Consider the following 17,441-nt stretch of genomic DNA (forward strand, 5'->3'; position numbering starts at 1 on the left):
ATGGTTACCAGTCCCTCATACTTTCGCACTAGCCTTCTGTCTCTTCCCCTCATGAGCTTCTGTTGCTCGGGGTTGAGTTTGACAGGAACTTGATCCCCAATTCTAAACTCAAGTGGCCTCCTCTTTTCACTAGCCCATTTCTTCAATTTACTTACTGCTTTTTCAAGATAAGCACGAGTAATGTCATGGTTTCTCTTCCATTCCTTAGCAAATTGGTAAGCCCTGGGTGACTTTCCTTCATAAAGTCCATCTACTGTGTGTGTGGGGCAACAGTGGCTGCTGGCCATTCACTATCTCAAAAGCACTCTTGCCCGTAGAGCTACTCTTTTGAGAGTTGAAGCATAACTGTGCTACATCAAGAAGTTGCACCCAGCACAAATACTCCTCGAGCATACAGTTGAAGCATTCTGTTTGCCCATTCGTCTCCGGATGGTAGCTTGATGAAGTATTAAGTTGTGACCCAAGAAGCTTGAATAACCCCGTCCAAAAGTTGCCAACAAAGTGCGTATCTCGGTCACTAACAATATTTTTAGGCACACCCCAATACTTAACAATGTGCTTAAAGAAGAGTTGGGCAGTCTCCTCTGCTGAAACATACTTTGGGGCAACAACAAAGGTGGCATATTTGGAGAACCGGTCCACAATAGTCAAGATAGTCCCGATATCTCCCACTTTGGGCAATCCAGTGATGAAGTCAAGTGATACACTTTCCCATGGATGTTTAGGCACGGGCAAAGGTTCAAGCAAGCCTGCTTTCTTCTTATGTTCAACCTTGTCTTGCTGGCAAGTGAGACAAGTGCGGACATATTCTTTCACATCATCATGCATTTGGGGCCAATAATATCCTTGTTTCACCAAGGCCATTGTTCACTCCCAACCTGGATATCCTGCCCAAAGTGTATCATGGCACTTCCTAAGAAGTGTCTTCCTCAAATCACCAGCCTTGGGTACAAATATGCAGTTGCCTGTTGTCATTAGAAGTCTATCTTGCACCCAAAATTGGCGAGTCTGGCCCATTTTGACAAGGTTCATAAGATTCTCTACCATATCATCCTTGTCTAGATGAGCCTTGATTTTCTCCTTGATGCTGGTTGAAATGGAAGTAAGTGAACATACATGATGGCACACGATAAGCTCCGCCTTCCTACTTAGTGCATCAATAACATGGTTGGTGGCACCGGCCTTGTATTCTAAGGCAAAATCAAGCTCTGCCAACTTCTCTTGCCACTGTGCTTGTTGTGCACTTAGCTTGGGCTGTGTTAAGAAATGGCTAACCACCGTGTTGTCAGTCTTTACAACAAACCGTGAGCCCAAGATGTAGTGCCTCCAAGTCCTCAGAGAATGCACTACTGCAAGCAAATTTTTCTCACGAGCTGGATATCTCTGCTCGACATCATTGAGCTTCCTACTCTTATAGGCAATTTGGTGACCATCCTGCAAAAGAACCCCACCCAAAGCAAAATCAAATGCATCAGTTTGTATCTCAAAAGCTTTACTTAAGTCAGGTAGAGCAAGAACAGGATCTTTTGACATACCTTTTTTCAAGGCTTGAAAGGCTTGTTGGCACTCCTCTTCCCAAACATATGGCTTACCCTTCTTTAGCAACTCTGTCAATGGGGAAGCTAGTGTTGAGTAGCCTTCAACAAACTTGCAATAATAATTAGCCAACCCAAGGAATGACCATAACTCTGAGACACTAGTGGGTGGCTACCACTCTTGAATAGCCTTGACCTTCTCTTGGTACATTTTGATGCATCCATGCTCAACAATGTGCCCTAGAAACTTAATCCTCTCTGTAGACCGCCCGAACTCCACTCCGCACGCGAGGGCGCGAATTGTAGTTCTTAGCTACTACAGTTCGGATTCCTATCACGATTCTGAATCTAATCTCACAAAGTGCAATGTGAGACTGATAAATCACCAAAGAGTCCAAATCCGACAAATCGTTTTGAAAAACTGATTTTAATCAAGAAATGCCAAGCATGGACTGCTTTACCAGATTCAGAGTCGCCACCTAAATATTTTGTTTTGGGAAATTTAGGAAACCCTGACTCGTGCCTAAGGCCACGTGTCCGTCATCACCAAAGTTGCCTGGGCTTGGGAACTTGGGTACGAGGGGGGAAGGTCATGAAATGAGCACCCCCGCTCGCCCGATCAAAGGATCGGCCTCTACTAAACATGATATGTTATTTTTTAAAACACATGTGTTCTTATTCCGGTTATTAGCTAACCTTACTACGTGATGCGCACAGCAAACAAGTATAGACTCAATCACACGGATTGGAACAAAACAACTCATATTTGTTTTTGAAAATGGTTTGAAAATGCTACTCGCAAGTAGGCTAAGATGCGGATTTCCACCCTCAAGTGGGCTTAGAAAAACATGACTTTGCCACTTCAAGTGGGCTTAAAACTTACAATCATCGAGTTGTTCCAATTCAGGCAATCAAGTCTTCACCCACAAACATTCATGCAGTTATATCACATAAGCAAATAGCCTCATGGAAAACATGCTATCATGGCAACACTCACACACATGCAAGGATGCTAAAGCATAAACACTTACAGTGTACTCCGAGCCAAAACAGAAGCTAGTTAGTAATCAATGCATGATCCTAGCTATGTTAACACTGCCTAATGCAATACATGCAAAATGCAACTAAGATAGGCTCGGCTATTCTAAGATGTCATGTGAATGCAACTAGATAACATGTATTCAAATTGGTATTGAAATACAATGCAGTTTGTACGATGCGCCGAGCCCGGAGCATGTAAGACAAATGAATGATGCACGCATGCAAACATAAGTATGCTAATTGAAACACGCCCTAATACTAACCATGGAAAGCTGATAAGTAAAAGTGAGAACAAAATGGGGTTGGAAGACGTGCATCACACACACGCACACTTATTACAACATTCGCCCTCTCGACAGAGGGTTCGAAAGAATAAGCTAAGCTAGCTACACTAAGCTAAGCTACCTAACTAATCTAATAATCTAATTAGACTAATTATTACACAACACAAATTGAATAACTAGCTACAACTAATTATTACAACACTTCAATTAATTAACAAATTAACTAAGCCTCAAAACCAACTAAGCAAGAAAAAGAAGCTAAATTAGGCTACCACAGTTCTGCCTCGGAATAATGAATGATGCATACTCGGTCGGCTTCGCTCGGAAATCCACCGCCTTGCCTCTAAATGCCTCTATTTGCACACTTCTGTACTTCTGAAAGTTATGCCAACTTCCAAAAAGTTTCTAACCCACCTTAGGAACATGTGGAGGGATGGCCATCGGCCAAAGTTGATGGCCATCAGCCACTTGTGATTGTCGATCAGCAGCCTTGGTCGCCGGTCGGCAGCTTTGATGGCCGGTCGGCCACTGCTTCCTGCAATTTCTCCTTTTGCTGCAATATGTGTGCAACCACACTCCTTATCATGTCTTAAGCTCAAGGAAGTGCGGTACTCGACTCTCAGGCCACCAACCAAGCATCGCAATGCACAATGGCCGAGAAGCCAAGTTTGCACAATTCAATGTCAATGAATACACAAATAACACATAAAGGCCCTCACCTCTATCATTCTTGATCAAGAGGGTTGGCAACCGAGAAATAAGGCGCGTTTCATCACTTCAAGCATGAAACGCTCTCATTTCTCGTGTTTGGATCAACACCCGATCCAAACACAATGCAACACACACAACATGTCTATCTAACAATGTTAATGTGGCATGTTCAAAACTTCATCACATAAGCAATGCATGCATGGCATGTTTAGGAGCTAAGGCACCAAGGCAAGTGAAGAGCATCTCACAAGAGGCATGCAATACAATGCTCAATGGACTAAACCAACTCTGAATAGAGCTTAAATAGGCCAAAACAATGGCTTAAATGAACTGAAATGATGGCTTGAAAGGCAAGAAAATGATGCTTATGCAATAGCTCACATACAAGGCATAAGGTACAACTCTCAAAAGCACTTAAAGAGTGAAAAACATAGAAGTGTGACAACACTATATGCTCTGAAATATTATCCCAAATGATGCCAAAACATGCAAATACCTCAAGCCAAACATGCAAGATACCTCAAAACTCAAAGCTAGTCAAGGCTATTGCACTACAAGCATGCACTACAAGCATGCACAACAAGCATCATACGACCAAGAAGGCTCAAAACAGAGCTAAAGCATGCCAAAATATGAACAAAAGCATGCTCGAGTATAACCAAAATGAGCTAGAATAATAGGCTAAAAAGACAAGCATGCAAGGCTAGCTAGCAAGGATTACACTACAAGTGTATAAAGCATGCAAGAGGTGAGTCCACCAATCAAAATCAGAGTTATAACATGCCAAAATAACATCAAAAACATGCTTGAACTAAGCTAATTCAAACCACAAGAGCATGCTACTTTGCAAGGCTACAAGTAGGATTACACTACAAGTACTAGAAGCATGCAAGAGGTGACCAAGACAGCCAAAAACAGAGTCATGGAAGGCCTAAAAAGTCACAAAAAAGTGCTGAAACAAAGCCTCAAGAAGATAGAAATACATGCTCTTTTGATGGACCATCAACACAAGCAAACAAGAGAAGAGGAGGGAGGACAACCCCCTCCTATTTTGGACCTCAAAAACACATTTCTACCACTGAAAATTCACTGGATTTCAGTGGTTAAGAGGCCACGAAAATTTGTTTTGAAAGGTCTTGAAAGATAGCTCAAAAGGCTTTACAAGCCAAGAAGCAAAAGGGAGAGACAACCCCCTAGCCAAACAAGGCTCAAACCAACATTTTTAGGACTGAAAATCATACCTTTTTGTAGTTCAACACCACCCCCAGAAAACAGCCCAAAACAATGGAAAAAGGATGGTGAGGCAAGTGTGCAAAACAAGCTTGAAAGGGTGAAAAGCTTACCCTTGCTTACCTTGAAACACAGCAGCAAAACCAGCCAAAATCTGAGCTCAAATCACCTTTTAGAACTCAAAAAAAGTCCCAAAGAATCTCAGCTCAATGGTGGTGAAGTTGGTTAAGGGTGCTTGGGCAAAGGAGAGGTATATCTAAGTTTTCATGCATAAAAAGGCAAGAGAAAGTGAACTTCTAGAGGGAGGGGCAGAGATTTAGCTTTGAAAATTCTAGAGAGAGAGGAGTTTTTAGAGAGAGAGGCTCCCAAAATTGCTTCAATCTTTGCCAAAATGTTCTAACCCTTGAACATATGAGATATGGCTTCATATATAGCAAAAGGAAAGCTTCAAGTCGAAAATATCTGAATTGGGACAGCTGGAGCAAGCTGGAAATAGCTGGAGGAGAAATATCTTCAAAAATTCTGAGTTTGGGTCACTCTTGGCCGGCCATCTATCTTTGGTGCCGACCTGCTACTTGTGATGGCCGACTAGCCATCTCCATAGCCGACTGTGCACATTTGTGGCCGATAGGACATTCTGCTCTGCAGGTCCAACTTCGAACGGGCATAACTCCTTCATATGGACTCCTTTGCAAGTCATTATTGTGTCTAAAATGAAGCCCCAGAAGTAATATTTCCAATGGTGGAAGCGTCACCTAAAAATTACAAGTGTGCTAAGATATATCCCTATTTTAGTGAAGACTGCTCAGTTTCGGTCCAACCGAATTGATGCCCTACTTCAACCAACCATATCTCCCCCATCCGAACTCGGCTTTAGGAGATTCTTGAGTGTAAAATGAAGCCCCAGAAGTATTTTTTCCAATGGTGGTGGCCTCATAGCTTAAATCCAAGTATACAAAAGGATAGGCCTGATTTAACGAGGACCGCTCGACTCTCTCTTTACGATTCATGCCCATCTTCTTCTCCAACTTGGTTTCTTCCCTCTCCTCCAATTTTATTCAACTCCAAACCCCTAAACAAGGTGTTTTGAAATATTTTTCAAAGATTTCGTCTTTCATTCATTTCCACTTTGTCCTTGCTCGATTGGCCGAAAAGCGCAACATTCAACAAAATGCAAGCGTCGGAACATCGTAGAATCATTTTTGAAAAACTATTTTGAAAGAGAGGGTCTCAAGGTCTAAAATATTTTGATCTAGATCATTTTAGTCTAAAACAGGTACGAAGTTGGGATTTGACTCTCCTCTTGCCAAAGAAATCGAACCTTTACACTGCACAACTTCCATCACCAAGTAAACCATCAGTAGCGCCCAAGTCTTAAAGGCGGTCAAAAATGGGGTGTCTACACTCTCCTGGGCAAAAGAACACTTCTCTAGCTTGACATAAAGCTTGTGCTCCCTCAATTTGGTGAGGACTGTCTAAAGATACTCCACGTGCTCTTCTAAAGTGGAGCTATAGATTACAATGTCATCCAAATATACTACCACGAATTGATCCAAATACGCTTGAAAAACTTCATTCATCATGGTGCAGAATGTTGCTGCGGCATTAGTCAAGCCAAATGGCATGACAAGAAACTCATAAGAGCCATAACGAGTAGCACAAGTAGTTTTAGGCTCGTCTTCCTTGGCAATTCTTACTTGATAGTACCCTGATCGAAGATTTAGCTTTGTGAAATGCCTCACTTTGCTCAATTGATCAAATAAATCTGCAATGAGAGGAAATGGATACTTATTCTTGATGGTCAGCTTATTGAGTGCCCGATAATCCACACATAAGCAAAGACTACCATCATGCTTCTTTTGGAATAAGATAGGTGCACCAAATGGGACCTTAGATGGCCTAATGAAGCCTGTTTCCAACAACTCTGTAAGCTGCTTCCTTAACTCATTCAACTCAGGAATAGCCATTCTATACGGTACATGAGCTGGTGGCTTTGCCCCTGGCACCAACTCGATAGCATGATCCACACCTCGGCGTGGAGGCAACTCCTTAGGCAACTGTTCAAGCACAACATCTACAAATTGCCTTAAGACTTTCTTGATTGCAGCTGGGACATGAGTAGATTCAAGAGCTTCATTCAACTTCAATGCGGCAACCCAAGTTTGCTCACCATGCCTAACACCCCTCTTGAGTTGCATAACTGAGACAAACCGATCACTATTGTTGGTGGCCATAGCAAGAATGAGACATGGCTTATCCCCCATGACACACATACTATTAGAATAAGGCATGACTGCCGTCTTTGTGCTTTTCAAGAAATCCAACCCAAGGATGGCTTGGAAGTCATTCATGGGTACTGCAGTGAAATCTACTCTTTCTCCCAAGTGCTAACCTTCAAATGAACAGATTTTGCAACCCCATAGATAGGCTACACTGCTGAGTTAACCGCCTTGATGCGACTATCATCCTTCTCTAAAGATAGCCCAAGTCTTTTAACTTCGGTCCTCGTAACAAAGTTGTGGGTGGCCCTTGTGTCAATCAAAGCACGGAGGAGCTTCCCATTGAGTTTTACATCCACAAACATCAAACCTTTATTGGATGACTTGCTCTTGTTCAACTTGCCTGATGATTCCCCCACCATGCATGGGTTTCTTCCCTTTGCCTTCATCTTTGGACTCTACAAGTTTAGGATCTGAATGTTTGCCCATTTTGCCACTCTTGGCATTCTTCTTAGGCCTCCCTGTAGAAGCCTTCTTCTCCATAGCATTCATCATATGAAAGGCTCCTACTCTAGAGCCAGCTGCCTTAGAACCCTTGCCACTTCGCCTAGACTGCACGTTTTCTTCCTTGCTATCATTATCACTTGGTTGAGTGACGTGGTTAGACACAATTGCTAGAGCATTTAAGGCACGCTTTTGTGGACATTCAGATAATCGGTGTGGCCCATTGCATAAGAAACAAGAGATAGGGCCTTTTGCTTTGCTTGTAGAGAATTATTGAGGGACTTTTGCCTTGTCACCATAGCTCTTCTGTTGCCATTGTTCTCCACCCGAATGGGTTTTGGATGTAGAAGTGTTGGCTCCTCCACTCTTAGGTTTTCCATAGCCTTGGAACTTTCCACCTCCCCTACTCTTGCGCCGGGAACCACTATCCCGTTGCTTAGGTTTGGCGTAGTCTGTAAGGCACTCAGCTGTTGCTTGTGCATAGGCTAAATCTTGTACTCTTTGCCTTTGAAGTTCAACTCTGGCCCATGGCTTCAATCCCTCAAGAAAGAAGAAGAGCTTGTCTTTCTCTGACATGTCTTTAATGTCTAGCATAAGCCCAGAGAATTGTTTCACATAATCTCTTATAGTGTCGATGTGCTTGAGATCCCACAAAGCACGCCAGGCATTATACTCGACATTTTCGGGAAAGAATTGGAGCTTAAGTTCATGCTTAAGTTGCTCCCACGTCTCAATTATGCATAAGCCACGTTGCATCTCATCATGTTTAGTCCGCCACCACAACTTGGCATCACTGGACAAATACATTGTGGCCATAGAAATCCTTGTCTCCTCAGCATCGGCTTTTACAGCTTTGAAATATTGCTCCATATCAAAGAGAAAGTTGTCTAACTCCTTGGTATCTCGAGCGCCACAGTAGGCACGGGGCTTGGGCACACGCACCCTAGTGAATTCCATGCCACCACTAGGTGCGTTGCCAAAGGCACGGGTAAGAACACTAACCCGGCCACTGAGGTCTTCAATCTCTAGCCTGAGTTCAGTGACAACATCCTCAAAATCTTGCCCTTGAGTACAGCCATGAGTTTGCTCAAGATTATGAACCCATTGTTCAAGGGTGGCTAATGAAGCTGCCATGGCCTCCATATTGTCCATACGCTGCTCCAAAAGCTCAATTCTCTCCCTTTGTGTGGGTTGACGGTTGCCAGTAGCATCCATTTAGAAAGCCAATAGTAGAGAAAGCCAAATAGACTGGGCTCTGATACCAACTGTCACACACCGGCAATGGGAAAGCCTTGACAAAGATATGCAAGTGTGTGTAGCTCTAGTTAACTCTCTTCACTAGCCCGCCAATAATGCTCAAAAGGTTTGCAAAGACAAGAAAACACAATATTAGTTAAGTTGATGAGCCACAAGATTGGAGACAAGCCACAAAATAGCAATCAACAAGCTAAAGTTAAAGTAAGCAACAATTGAAAGGCTTTGCACAATTTAAAGGCAAAATGAACTTTTCATTGATCAAAAGAAGGCTTTACAACAGTTGAACAATGCACCAAAAGTGCTACAAAAGCTGCCTTACTATAAGCTAAGTTGGGGTACTTTAAAGGCATAAGTGGTCTGATTCAACACTTGGGTATCCCCTCCTTAATATAGCTTGTTAAGCCATTTCCTAGCTGGCAGGAGGAAACATCCACTATGTTTGAGGAGTCATAATGAATTTTTAAAAATTCTACAAAAAGAGAAAAATTACTACTCTTGGTCCCAAAACTCCTTTAATACTAAGGTATTTACATAAAAATTTATAAGGAAAAAAGATTACATTTGACCCTCTAAAAGGTGGCCTAAAGTTGCTACTTAGGCAGACAAGTCTGTGGCCTGCTGTGGCTAGGTTGCTTCATGGCATGTCTTGGGCCTTTGCTTGGACTTGCACCAACAACTTCTTAGGCATGTTTTTTTGGCTCTCCAAAGGGCACAAATGCGTGTGGCATCAAGGTGTTGACCCTTGGATGGGCGCACTTTGACACCTGTGCCAAATTGCCCATCTTTCAACCCATAAAGTCCCACTTTTGGTGAAACAACAGGCTCAAGAAGAAGACACAGAAACAGATCATACACTTTTGGTGCTTCCTTTCAATGTCACTGATCAATAAAGATTGGGGATTTTTAAGAAAACACGGTTAACAAGGATTGAGGTGACATACCGGCTCCAGCTTGGTTTGATAGAATCAAGGGCGGTGAACAAGATCGAGGTGAAATTCCATTGGCTCAGAACCTGTCAAACTTGATCAGACTCGTGATTCTATACAAGTATGGAGGTGTTCACTTGGACACAGATTTCATAACATTGAAGGACTTCTCTGGGTTGAGGAATTCAATCAAAGCGTAGAGCATTGATGCCACTGGGAGCTGGACTAGATTGAACAATCACTACAAGAATTTTCACTTTTGACGACTAAATTTTTAGTCGCCAAAAGTCATATTTTAGTCGCCTATACTCTTTCGCGACTAAATTTTTTGGTTGGGAAATTAGTAGCCAAAGAGTAGTCGGGAAATATAATTGCCGACTAAACCTAATTTAGTCGCCAATAGGTTTGAAAATTAATTAAATAGATACATTTTTGCTGACTAATTTTTTTGTTGCCAAAAGCTAATTATTTAATGGCCAAAAACTTTTTAGCTACCAAATTTTTCAGTCGCCAAAAGCAAATATTAGTGTTTTGGCTACTAAAATTTTAGTCACCAAATACTATTTCTTTTGGCTACTAAAAATTTAGTCACCTAAACTTCAACATTTTTTGCTACTAAAAATTTAGTCACCTAAACTACGACATTTTTTGCTACTAAATTTTTAGTCACCAAAAGTCATATTTATTCTTCAACTTTTATTTTTAGCTACAAAATATTTTAGTCGCCAAATGTTTTATTTTCTTTTGGCTACAAAACTTTTAGTAGCCAAAGGTTTGATTTTCTTTTGGCTACAAAACATTTAGTAGCCAAATAGTTGTTTTTCTTTTGCCTACAAAAAATTTAGTAGGCAAATGTTTGATTTTCTTTTGCCTACAAAACTTTTAATAGCCAAATGTTTGTTTTTTTTTTTTTTTCCTTTTTATTGACTACAAAACGTTTAGTCGGCAAAAACATGATATTATGTTTTATTATTAATATTATAATGTGTCCATAACCTGTCTGTATTCCATTCAACCTGTAATACATATATAAATAAAATGATACATAAATTACACAATTTGCATCCCTATACAACAAAAAAATAACTTTAACTGTCCAAGTACATACAAACGAACTATTGTCCAAACTAAAATAATAATTCCATATAACATATACAATCATACAAAAAATAAAGCTCTCCATATACAAAAATTACATTTACTATACCATGTGAAATGACCATTTGGCATGGTATAAATTACCATCGTAATCTGTATTGATTATTCCAACCGTCATATTCAGTAATAGTGAACTATCCAAAAGGCGATGACGACAAAAATATTATATTAGTTCTATACGAAAGTGAAAATTCTTCTCCATACACCCATATGAATTATCCACAAGTCCACACAATGAAGCCATCTACAAAAAAAAAAAACAACAACAAACAAAACATTAGAATTTGTTACAAAATATGAATTTAGTCTGCCATAGGAAACATGTTCTAACATGCATTCAAGGTAGAATAATCGAGAAATGTCTTTTTCAAAATTGAAGTATATATATATATATATATATATATATATATATGTATCATGCAATATTTATTCTAATCTTGAAAGAAATTTCTTTTTTTTAAATTTTTTTTTCTACTCCTGAAAATCATGAACACATTACACCAGTAATAGTATTCAAACTATTACACACACTGTTTATAGTAAACAATATTTTAGTATTATGTAAGGCTTGATCATATTTATTTTCAATACAGTTAACTACATTTCTTACGCATATGTAGACATTTAGCTACAAATATGTAGATTTCATACAGTTAACTATAAATATATAAAGACAATTATTAGAATACTTTCTGTATGTTTTTTAGTAACTCTTAAGGTACCTCTTTGCCCAAAGACTTGGGTGAAATCTCTTTTCGGATTTTGTATTCCATATGTCACATGCTTTGTTTTGGCCTGTATACTCACAGAAAATTTTGAGGAACATTCATCTCTATCATTCACAATTTATGTGAACTTTGGCCTTTATTTTTGGACCTTTTTTTGCAGTGGTTAATGCGAAGACAAGAACACTTACTTCGGGCTGAACAAGGTATTCCTATTTCTGTATGTTTTGAATTTTCGTCCCCAAAACGCTCTTTTTCGACTACGTTTTGGGCGTTTTCGGCTCTAACTCCCAACCTACAGGTCCTAATAAAATTCTTTGAGTTGTCACAAGTCCTATTAGTCATGGGGATGCTGTCCGTGAGGGGCACACGGAGGTTCGGGGGCTGTTTTCAATTTTCGCCCCCGAAACGGCATTTTTCGACTAAGTTTTGGACGTTTTCAGTTCTAACTCCCAACCTACAAGTCGTAATAAAACTCCTTGAGTTGTCACAAGTTCTATTAGTCATGGGGATGCTGTCCGTGAGGGGCACACGGAGGTTCGGTGGCTGTTTTCAATTTTTGCCCTTGAAACGGCATTTTTCGACTAAGTTTTGGGCGTTTTTAGCTCTAACTCCCAACCTACAGGTCCTAATAAAATTCTGTGAGTTGTCACAAGTCCTATTAGTCATGGGGATGCTATCCGTGAGGGGCACACGGAGGTTCGGGGGCTATTTTCAATTTTTGCCCCCTAAACGGCATTTTTCGACTAAGTTTTGGGCGGTTTCGGCTCTAACTCCCAACCTACAAGTCCTAATAAAATTCCGTGAGTTGTCACAAGTCCTATTAGTCATGGGGATGCTGTCTGTGAGGGGCACACGGAGGTTCGGGGGCTGTTTTCAATTTTTTCCCTTGAAACGGCATTTTTCGACTAAATTTAGGGCGTATTCGGCTCTAACTCCCAACCTACAGGTCCTAATAAAATTCCGTGAGTTGTCACAAGTCCTATTAGTCATGGGGATGCTGTCCGTGAGAGGCACACGGAGGTTCGGGGGCTGTTTTCAATTTTTGCCCCCGAAACGGCATTTTTCGACTAAGGCAAGTCAAAAGACGCAGCATCTGCACATAAGCTTTCCTGGATTTTAAAGGACATTTTAGTTTTTGCCAATAGCTAAAGTCAAAATATATTAAATACAAGTTAAAAACCTGCATGATTTACAATCTAATTAATTTTTTGTTATATCTCCATATTCGTATAGTATCATATTTGTGTTTATCGGAAAAAAGTAGCACAAGGTAGCCCAAGGTAAGCGTTTCAAATCCAAGTGACTGAATTTTGTATTTTGGAATTTGCCTAGCAATGATGGGCTCTGCTATATTTTTTGCAGACTCATCTGGGATAGCCTAAGGACCTTAAACCATCAATATGATAAGATAGCAACTCAAGCAACGCCAACAGCAGCTGCTCAAGCTCACAACAGCAGCAGCAGCTCAGCCACAGCTACAGCAGCAGAGCAGCAGCATCTCAGTCATAGCAGAGCAGAACAGCAGCCAGCAGCTTCAAAGCAAAAGCTCCAGCAGTCACGTGTGTATTATCAAGGCTAGGTAGTTAGTTTGTTAGAATTTAACTATAGTTTAGTTAGATGGTTATGGTTAGGTTAAGTGTATCAATCTTGTATAAATACTACTCCTCTGTATAATGTTGATTAATTCAGATATTTAATAAGAAAGATATCTTCTGGTTTTTTCTTCACAATACACAACTCTTCTACTTTAAAAGATTCTACAACACGTCCAACTAAACATACCTTGTCCAAATAAGGCCACATTGCTTCCATAAATTTGTTAAGCCAATCAACCTGTGCAAAAATAGAACCACAAGAATCTCATATAAATATGCACAGCAAGGAGGTATATACATAATTTTTAAGAATATTCTTATTTCAAATCTGTAGTTCTTGTGTTTTCTAGCAAAACCATAATTCAAATAAGAACCTTGCAGTTCTTGACATGCGTAAAATCACATATAAACTGAGAAAGAAAGTCGGTGGGGAAAGACACATAAAGCAATCCAACAAGGTGAACTAGGTGGTTCTCACTGACATGGAAAAAGAAAGGGCAGCTTTCAAGATTGGCTTTGTATAAATTGTTTTCTTCTCATTTTTTTCCTTCTTGTTTTGTGAATTAAAATATTAGTTTCCAAAAGAATAATGTGGACCGATCATAAGAATCATAATAAACAGATCATTTCATAGCACATAACCAAGTTCAACGAAAAATTAAAAGAGGATTGTATTTTATTTTTTTTTTCTTTGGCAGGTAAATTAGTTTCATAACAAGTAGCCAATGCATTGACTATGGAGAAGAACAGGAAAACAAGTTCTGCTTTCTATCACCATCACAATATAAAAATGGTTATCTTACAGAGACAAATCTTAAAAGAAGATTTATACCATAGAACTTTCTTAATCAAGTCATAGAAGCATAATAAAAATGTATCCATGGCTTGACAATTTTTTAATGTTCTATATACTTGCTAAGTTACCTTCTTTTCTTTTTTTTTTGATAAATATACTTGCTAAGTTACCTTATGACTGCAAATAAAATTAGAAAATTTTAGAACCAAGTTAAACTGCAATACTGAATTATACACAGATCCAATTGTTGGGCATTTGAACAATGGAGAGTAAGAACAAAGTAGAATTTCTTCAATAAATCTTAGCGACATATTGTCCGAAAGTAACATGAACTAGGAAAGGCAATGTAGCAAGAAGGGGGTTCCAAAAAACAAGCATACCTGACACTGCACATCGATCCCATTCTTCTTGTACTCCACATAAAGGCACCTTGAGAATTGATCAATGTATCTGCAAAGTAAAACCACCAATCTCATCCATTCAGCATTCCAAATTATGAAAACCAATTTATATTTGCATACCATCGGTGCTTATTAATGTATGTCAATGCCATTTTAGAGAGGATATTAGAACGTGATAAAAATAATAACACACGTGTGTACGTTCACAAAATTAGCAAGTTTAAAACATTCCGTCAGTTGTCACAAGTCCTATTTGTAATGGGAAAGCTGCCCGTGAGAGTCAGACGGAGGTTCGGGGGATGTTTTGAAGTTTCGCCCCCGAAACGCCCTTTTCCGACTAAGTTTTCGGCGTATTCGTCTCTAAATCCCAACCTACGGGTCCGAATAACATTCCGTCGGTTGTCCCAAGTCCTATTTGGCATAGGGAAGCTGCCCGTGTCGGCCAAACAGAGGTTCGGGGGCTGTTTTGAATTTTCGCCCCCCGAAACGCCCTTTTTCGACTAAGTTTTGGGCGCATTCGTCTCTAAACCCTAACCTATAGGTCCGAATAACATTCCGTCAGTTGTCACAACTCATATTTGGCATGGGGAAACTGTTCGTTTTGGCCACACGGAGGTTTGGGGGCTGTTTTAAATTTTTGCCCCCGAAACGCCATTTTTCGACTAAATTTTGGCGTATTCGGCTCTAAATCCCAACCTATAAGTCCGAATAACATTCCATCAGTTGTCACAAGTCCTATTTGGCATGGGGAAGCTGCCCGTGTCGGCCAAACGAAGGTTCGGGGGCTGTTTTAAATTTTCCCCCCCGAAACGCCCTTTTTCCCCTCATGGACTTGAACATTCTTCAAACCTACACACTCGCAGTCTTTTTTCTTTTTTTTTTTTCCCCTCATGGACTCCTTGTTTGTTGGAAAGGGTGAGGGAGGAGGAAAAAGAAAAATATGCTACTCAAATGATTAGTAATTAAAAAATGCATAAACCTATGCTCTTCCACGAAGGTGTTCTACAAAATTCCGAACCTGAAACTTCTAGATTCCTTGGAAATTTAACTAAGAATTTCTGTCGCATTTATGACTTAAGGCATGCTTTTCAAAAAAAGAGTATGGCATGCCATGGATGGAGTACGCAGATAAGAATGGCCTCTTCAGATTATCACATTTTAATGCAAATTTGTCTGTATTACTAGTTGAAAGCTAATAGCTCTATCCTTAAGAATTAACCCGATCAAGAGAAAAGAAATGGACAAGAAGACTTACGGGCGAATGACATATTTTGTTTTTCCTTCAGCATCTTGTCCTAATGGAGCCCTTCAGTAATAAAAGAAAGGTGGTGAATACGGCTGATATATCCAGTAAATTAATCCAATAGCCACCTTAACTCCAAATTGAAATCTTAAGACACAAAAAATATATATTATTAATATTATTTTACAAGTAGTTCCTCTTATTGAGTATAGCCAAACATACCTTGTAATAATGCATGATGCTACATCAAGACCCAAATTGGCAGTGGGATCAAATGAAAACCTAGCATTATGAGGGGAACAACACAGTTAGAGTGAACGAGCTTTTGATCAACCCAAATATATCGTAACATTCCATTGTGATTCTAATGCAACAGAATTCACCAAGTCTCAATTGATCTTGCTATTTCCTTTAGATGTGATGTCATAGTCGACACAAGTCGAGAGTACAGGTTCTCCCCAAATTTGTGCAAAACCATATTGTAAGCATTCCTAAATACATAACAAAATTATGAGAAGCACAGAGCATTCAGAGGCAAAACTGATGGAAGTTAGCAAAAAAGATTTTTAATATGTCCTTGCCAATATGCAGCATTTGACATTAATGTCTTGATGAAAAAATTCAAATTGATTCCAGGTAAATCACCACATACACAACAAACTGCTTTTTTAAAAAATAAACACGAGCCCTGGCTTCCACGAACTGGTACAAAGGGCACACTAGAATAGATGAATGTTCTCTTTAGTGGAGTATTGTTCATTCTATAAAAGAAGACATAAAAGTTTCAAGGAGCTTAAGGACTGCAATGTGAGACACTTAACAATTGGGGCAAAACGCTTGATGCGCGTATCACACAAAAATCCACCTAAGTTCTTCAGAGTCTTTCTTAAGTGGGCTATATATATCTCAATAACAAAACACAGAAATAGGAAAATCTTAATACGAAGTCAAGAAATCAACCTGTAAAGCTCTTCAAAACTAAGGCCACTAGCGTTGTGATTGTATATCTCCTGAATCGCATGTTCCAAGATCTTCCAAGTCTTCTCTGCGTATTTCGGATCCACCACGACCCGATGTTTAAAAGCTTCTATCAGAAAATTCCTCTTCTTCTGAGCACTCATCGTCTCTCCAATTCCCCAAACCAAACTGATTGAATTTCGAAGATCGAATCTGCGTTGATTAGGGTTTGAAAATTCACGATTGTCAGTGACTTAGTTTATTGATGATATGGATAACGAAAGTAGTGAATTAGGGTTTGGAATGAAGAGAATTGATGGAGGAATGTGGAAATTGATAGATGAAATATGAAAGCAGCAAGAGATTGAACTGAATAAGAAGAAAATGGGGAAAGGCCCTTGGAAGTTATATGCAACTATTTTTGTCTTCTCATCTGAAAAAAAAAAAAAAATTTGTGTGAAAGAGGGGCGCGGGCGCCAATATTCAGTTCCCTCTAAAACAAAAAAATTGTTTCTACCATTAGCGACTAAACTTATCAACAATGCTACAGACCCCAGTACGAACGACCCCCAGTGCCACCCCAGTGACGTGGCAGCGTGTGATTGGCCGAAATTCAAAAAAAAAAAAAAAAAAAAACAAAAACAAACAGTAGTTTTTGCACCAATCAGGGACGACCCAGCACCCCCAGCTGGGGTCTAAGTCATTTTTCCTAAACTTATATTTGGTCGCCAAAGAATAATCAATACCGACTAAACTTTTTGTAGCCAAAAGTGTAATGTAGCGAAAAGACCATTAGCGACTCAATCTCAATTAGTCGCCGATTAGTTTTATAAAATCTCTCTAAATTTTGAAATTA

The 17,441-nt window shown here is 39.7% G+C and overlaps 1 protein-coding gene across 2 annotated transcripts; it reads right to left on the reverse strand.

The window, feature by feature from the left end:
• Positions 1-10,773: 10,773 nt before the first annotated feature.
• On the reverse strand, positions 10,774-17,054 carry LOC114321337 (uncharacterized). Of its 2 annotated transcripts, XM_028268498.2 has the most exons (7): positions 16,589-16,960; positions 16,012-16,119; positions 15,851-15,910; positions 15,641-15,691; positions 14,365-14,434; positions 13,376-13,426; positions 10,774-11,109 (listed from the first exon to the last, which is right to left on the reverse strand). In XM_028268498.2, exons 1-7 carry the CDS (start codon positions 16,747-16,749, stop codon positions 11,029-11,031), a joined length of 582 nt encoding a protein of 193 aa, XP_028124299.2. In that variant the 5' UTR covers positions 16,750-16,960; the 3' UTR covers positions 10,774-11,028. The 2 variants fall into 2 exon arrangements, with proteins under 2 accessions (XP_028124299.2, XP_028124300.2); XM_028268499.2 differs by lacking the exon at positions 16,012-16,119 and having other exon boundaries at positions 16,589-17,054.
• Positions 17,055-17,441: the final 387 nt, after the last annotated feature.

Source organism: Camellia sinensis, chromosome 10 (genome assembly GCF_055761805.1).
Source record: "Camellia sinensis isolate YWXY chromosome 10, ASM5576180v1, whole genome shotgun sequence".
NCBI classification, from domain to species: domain Eukaryota; kingdom Viridiplantae; phylum Streptophyta; class Magnoliopsida; order Ericales; family Theaceae; genus Camellia; species Camellia sinensis.

Bases quoted from the DNA above. Each gene is read 5' to 3' on its own strand.
- LOC114321337 (XM_028268498.2), bottom strand. From the start codon at position 16,749: ATGAGTGCTCAGAAGAAGAGGAATTTTCTGATAGAAGCTTTTAAACAT. The intron at 14,435-15,640 runs GTAAGTCTTCTT...TTTACTTTGCAG, and splicing joins ACAAAATATGTCATTCGCCC to ATACATTGATCAATTCTCAA. The intron at 13,427-14,364 runs GTATGCTTGTTT...ATTTTTGCACAG, and splicing joins GGATCGATGTGCAGTGTCAG to GTTGATTGGCTTAACAAATT.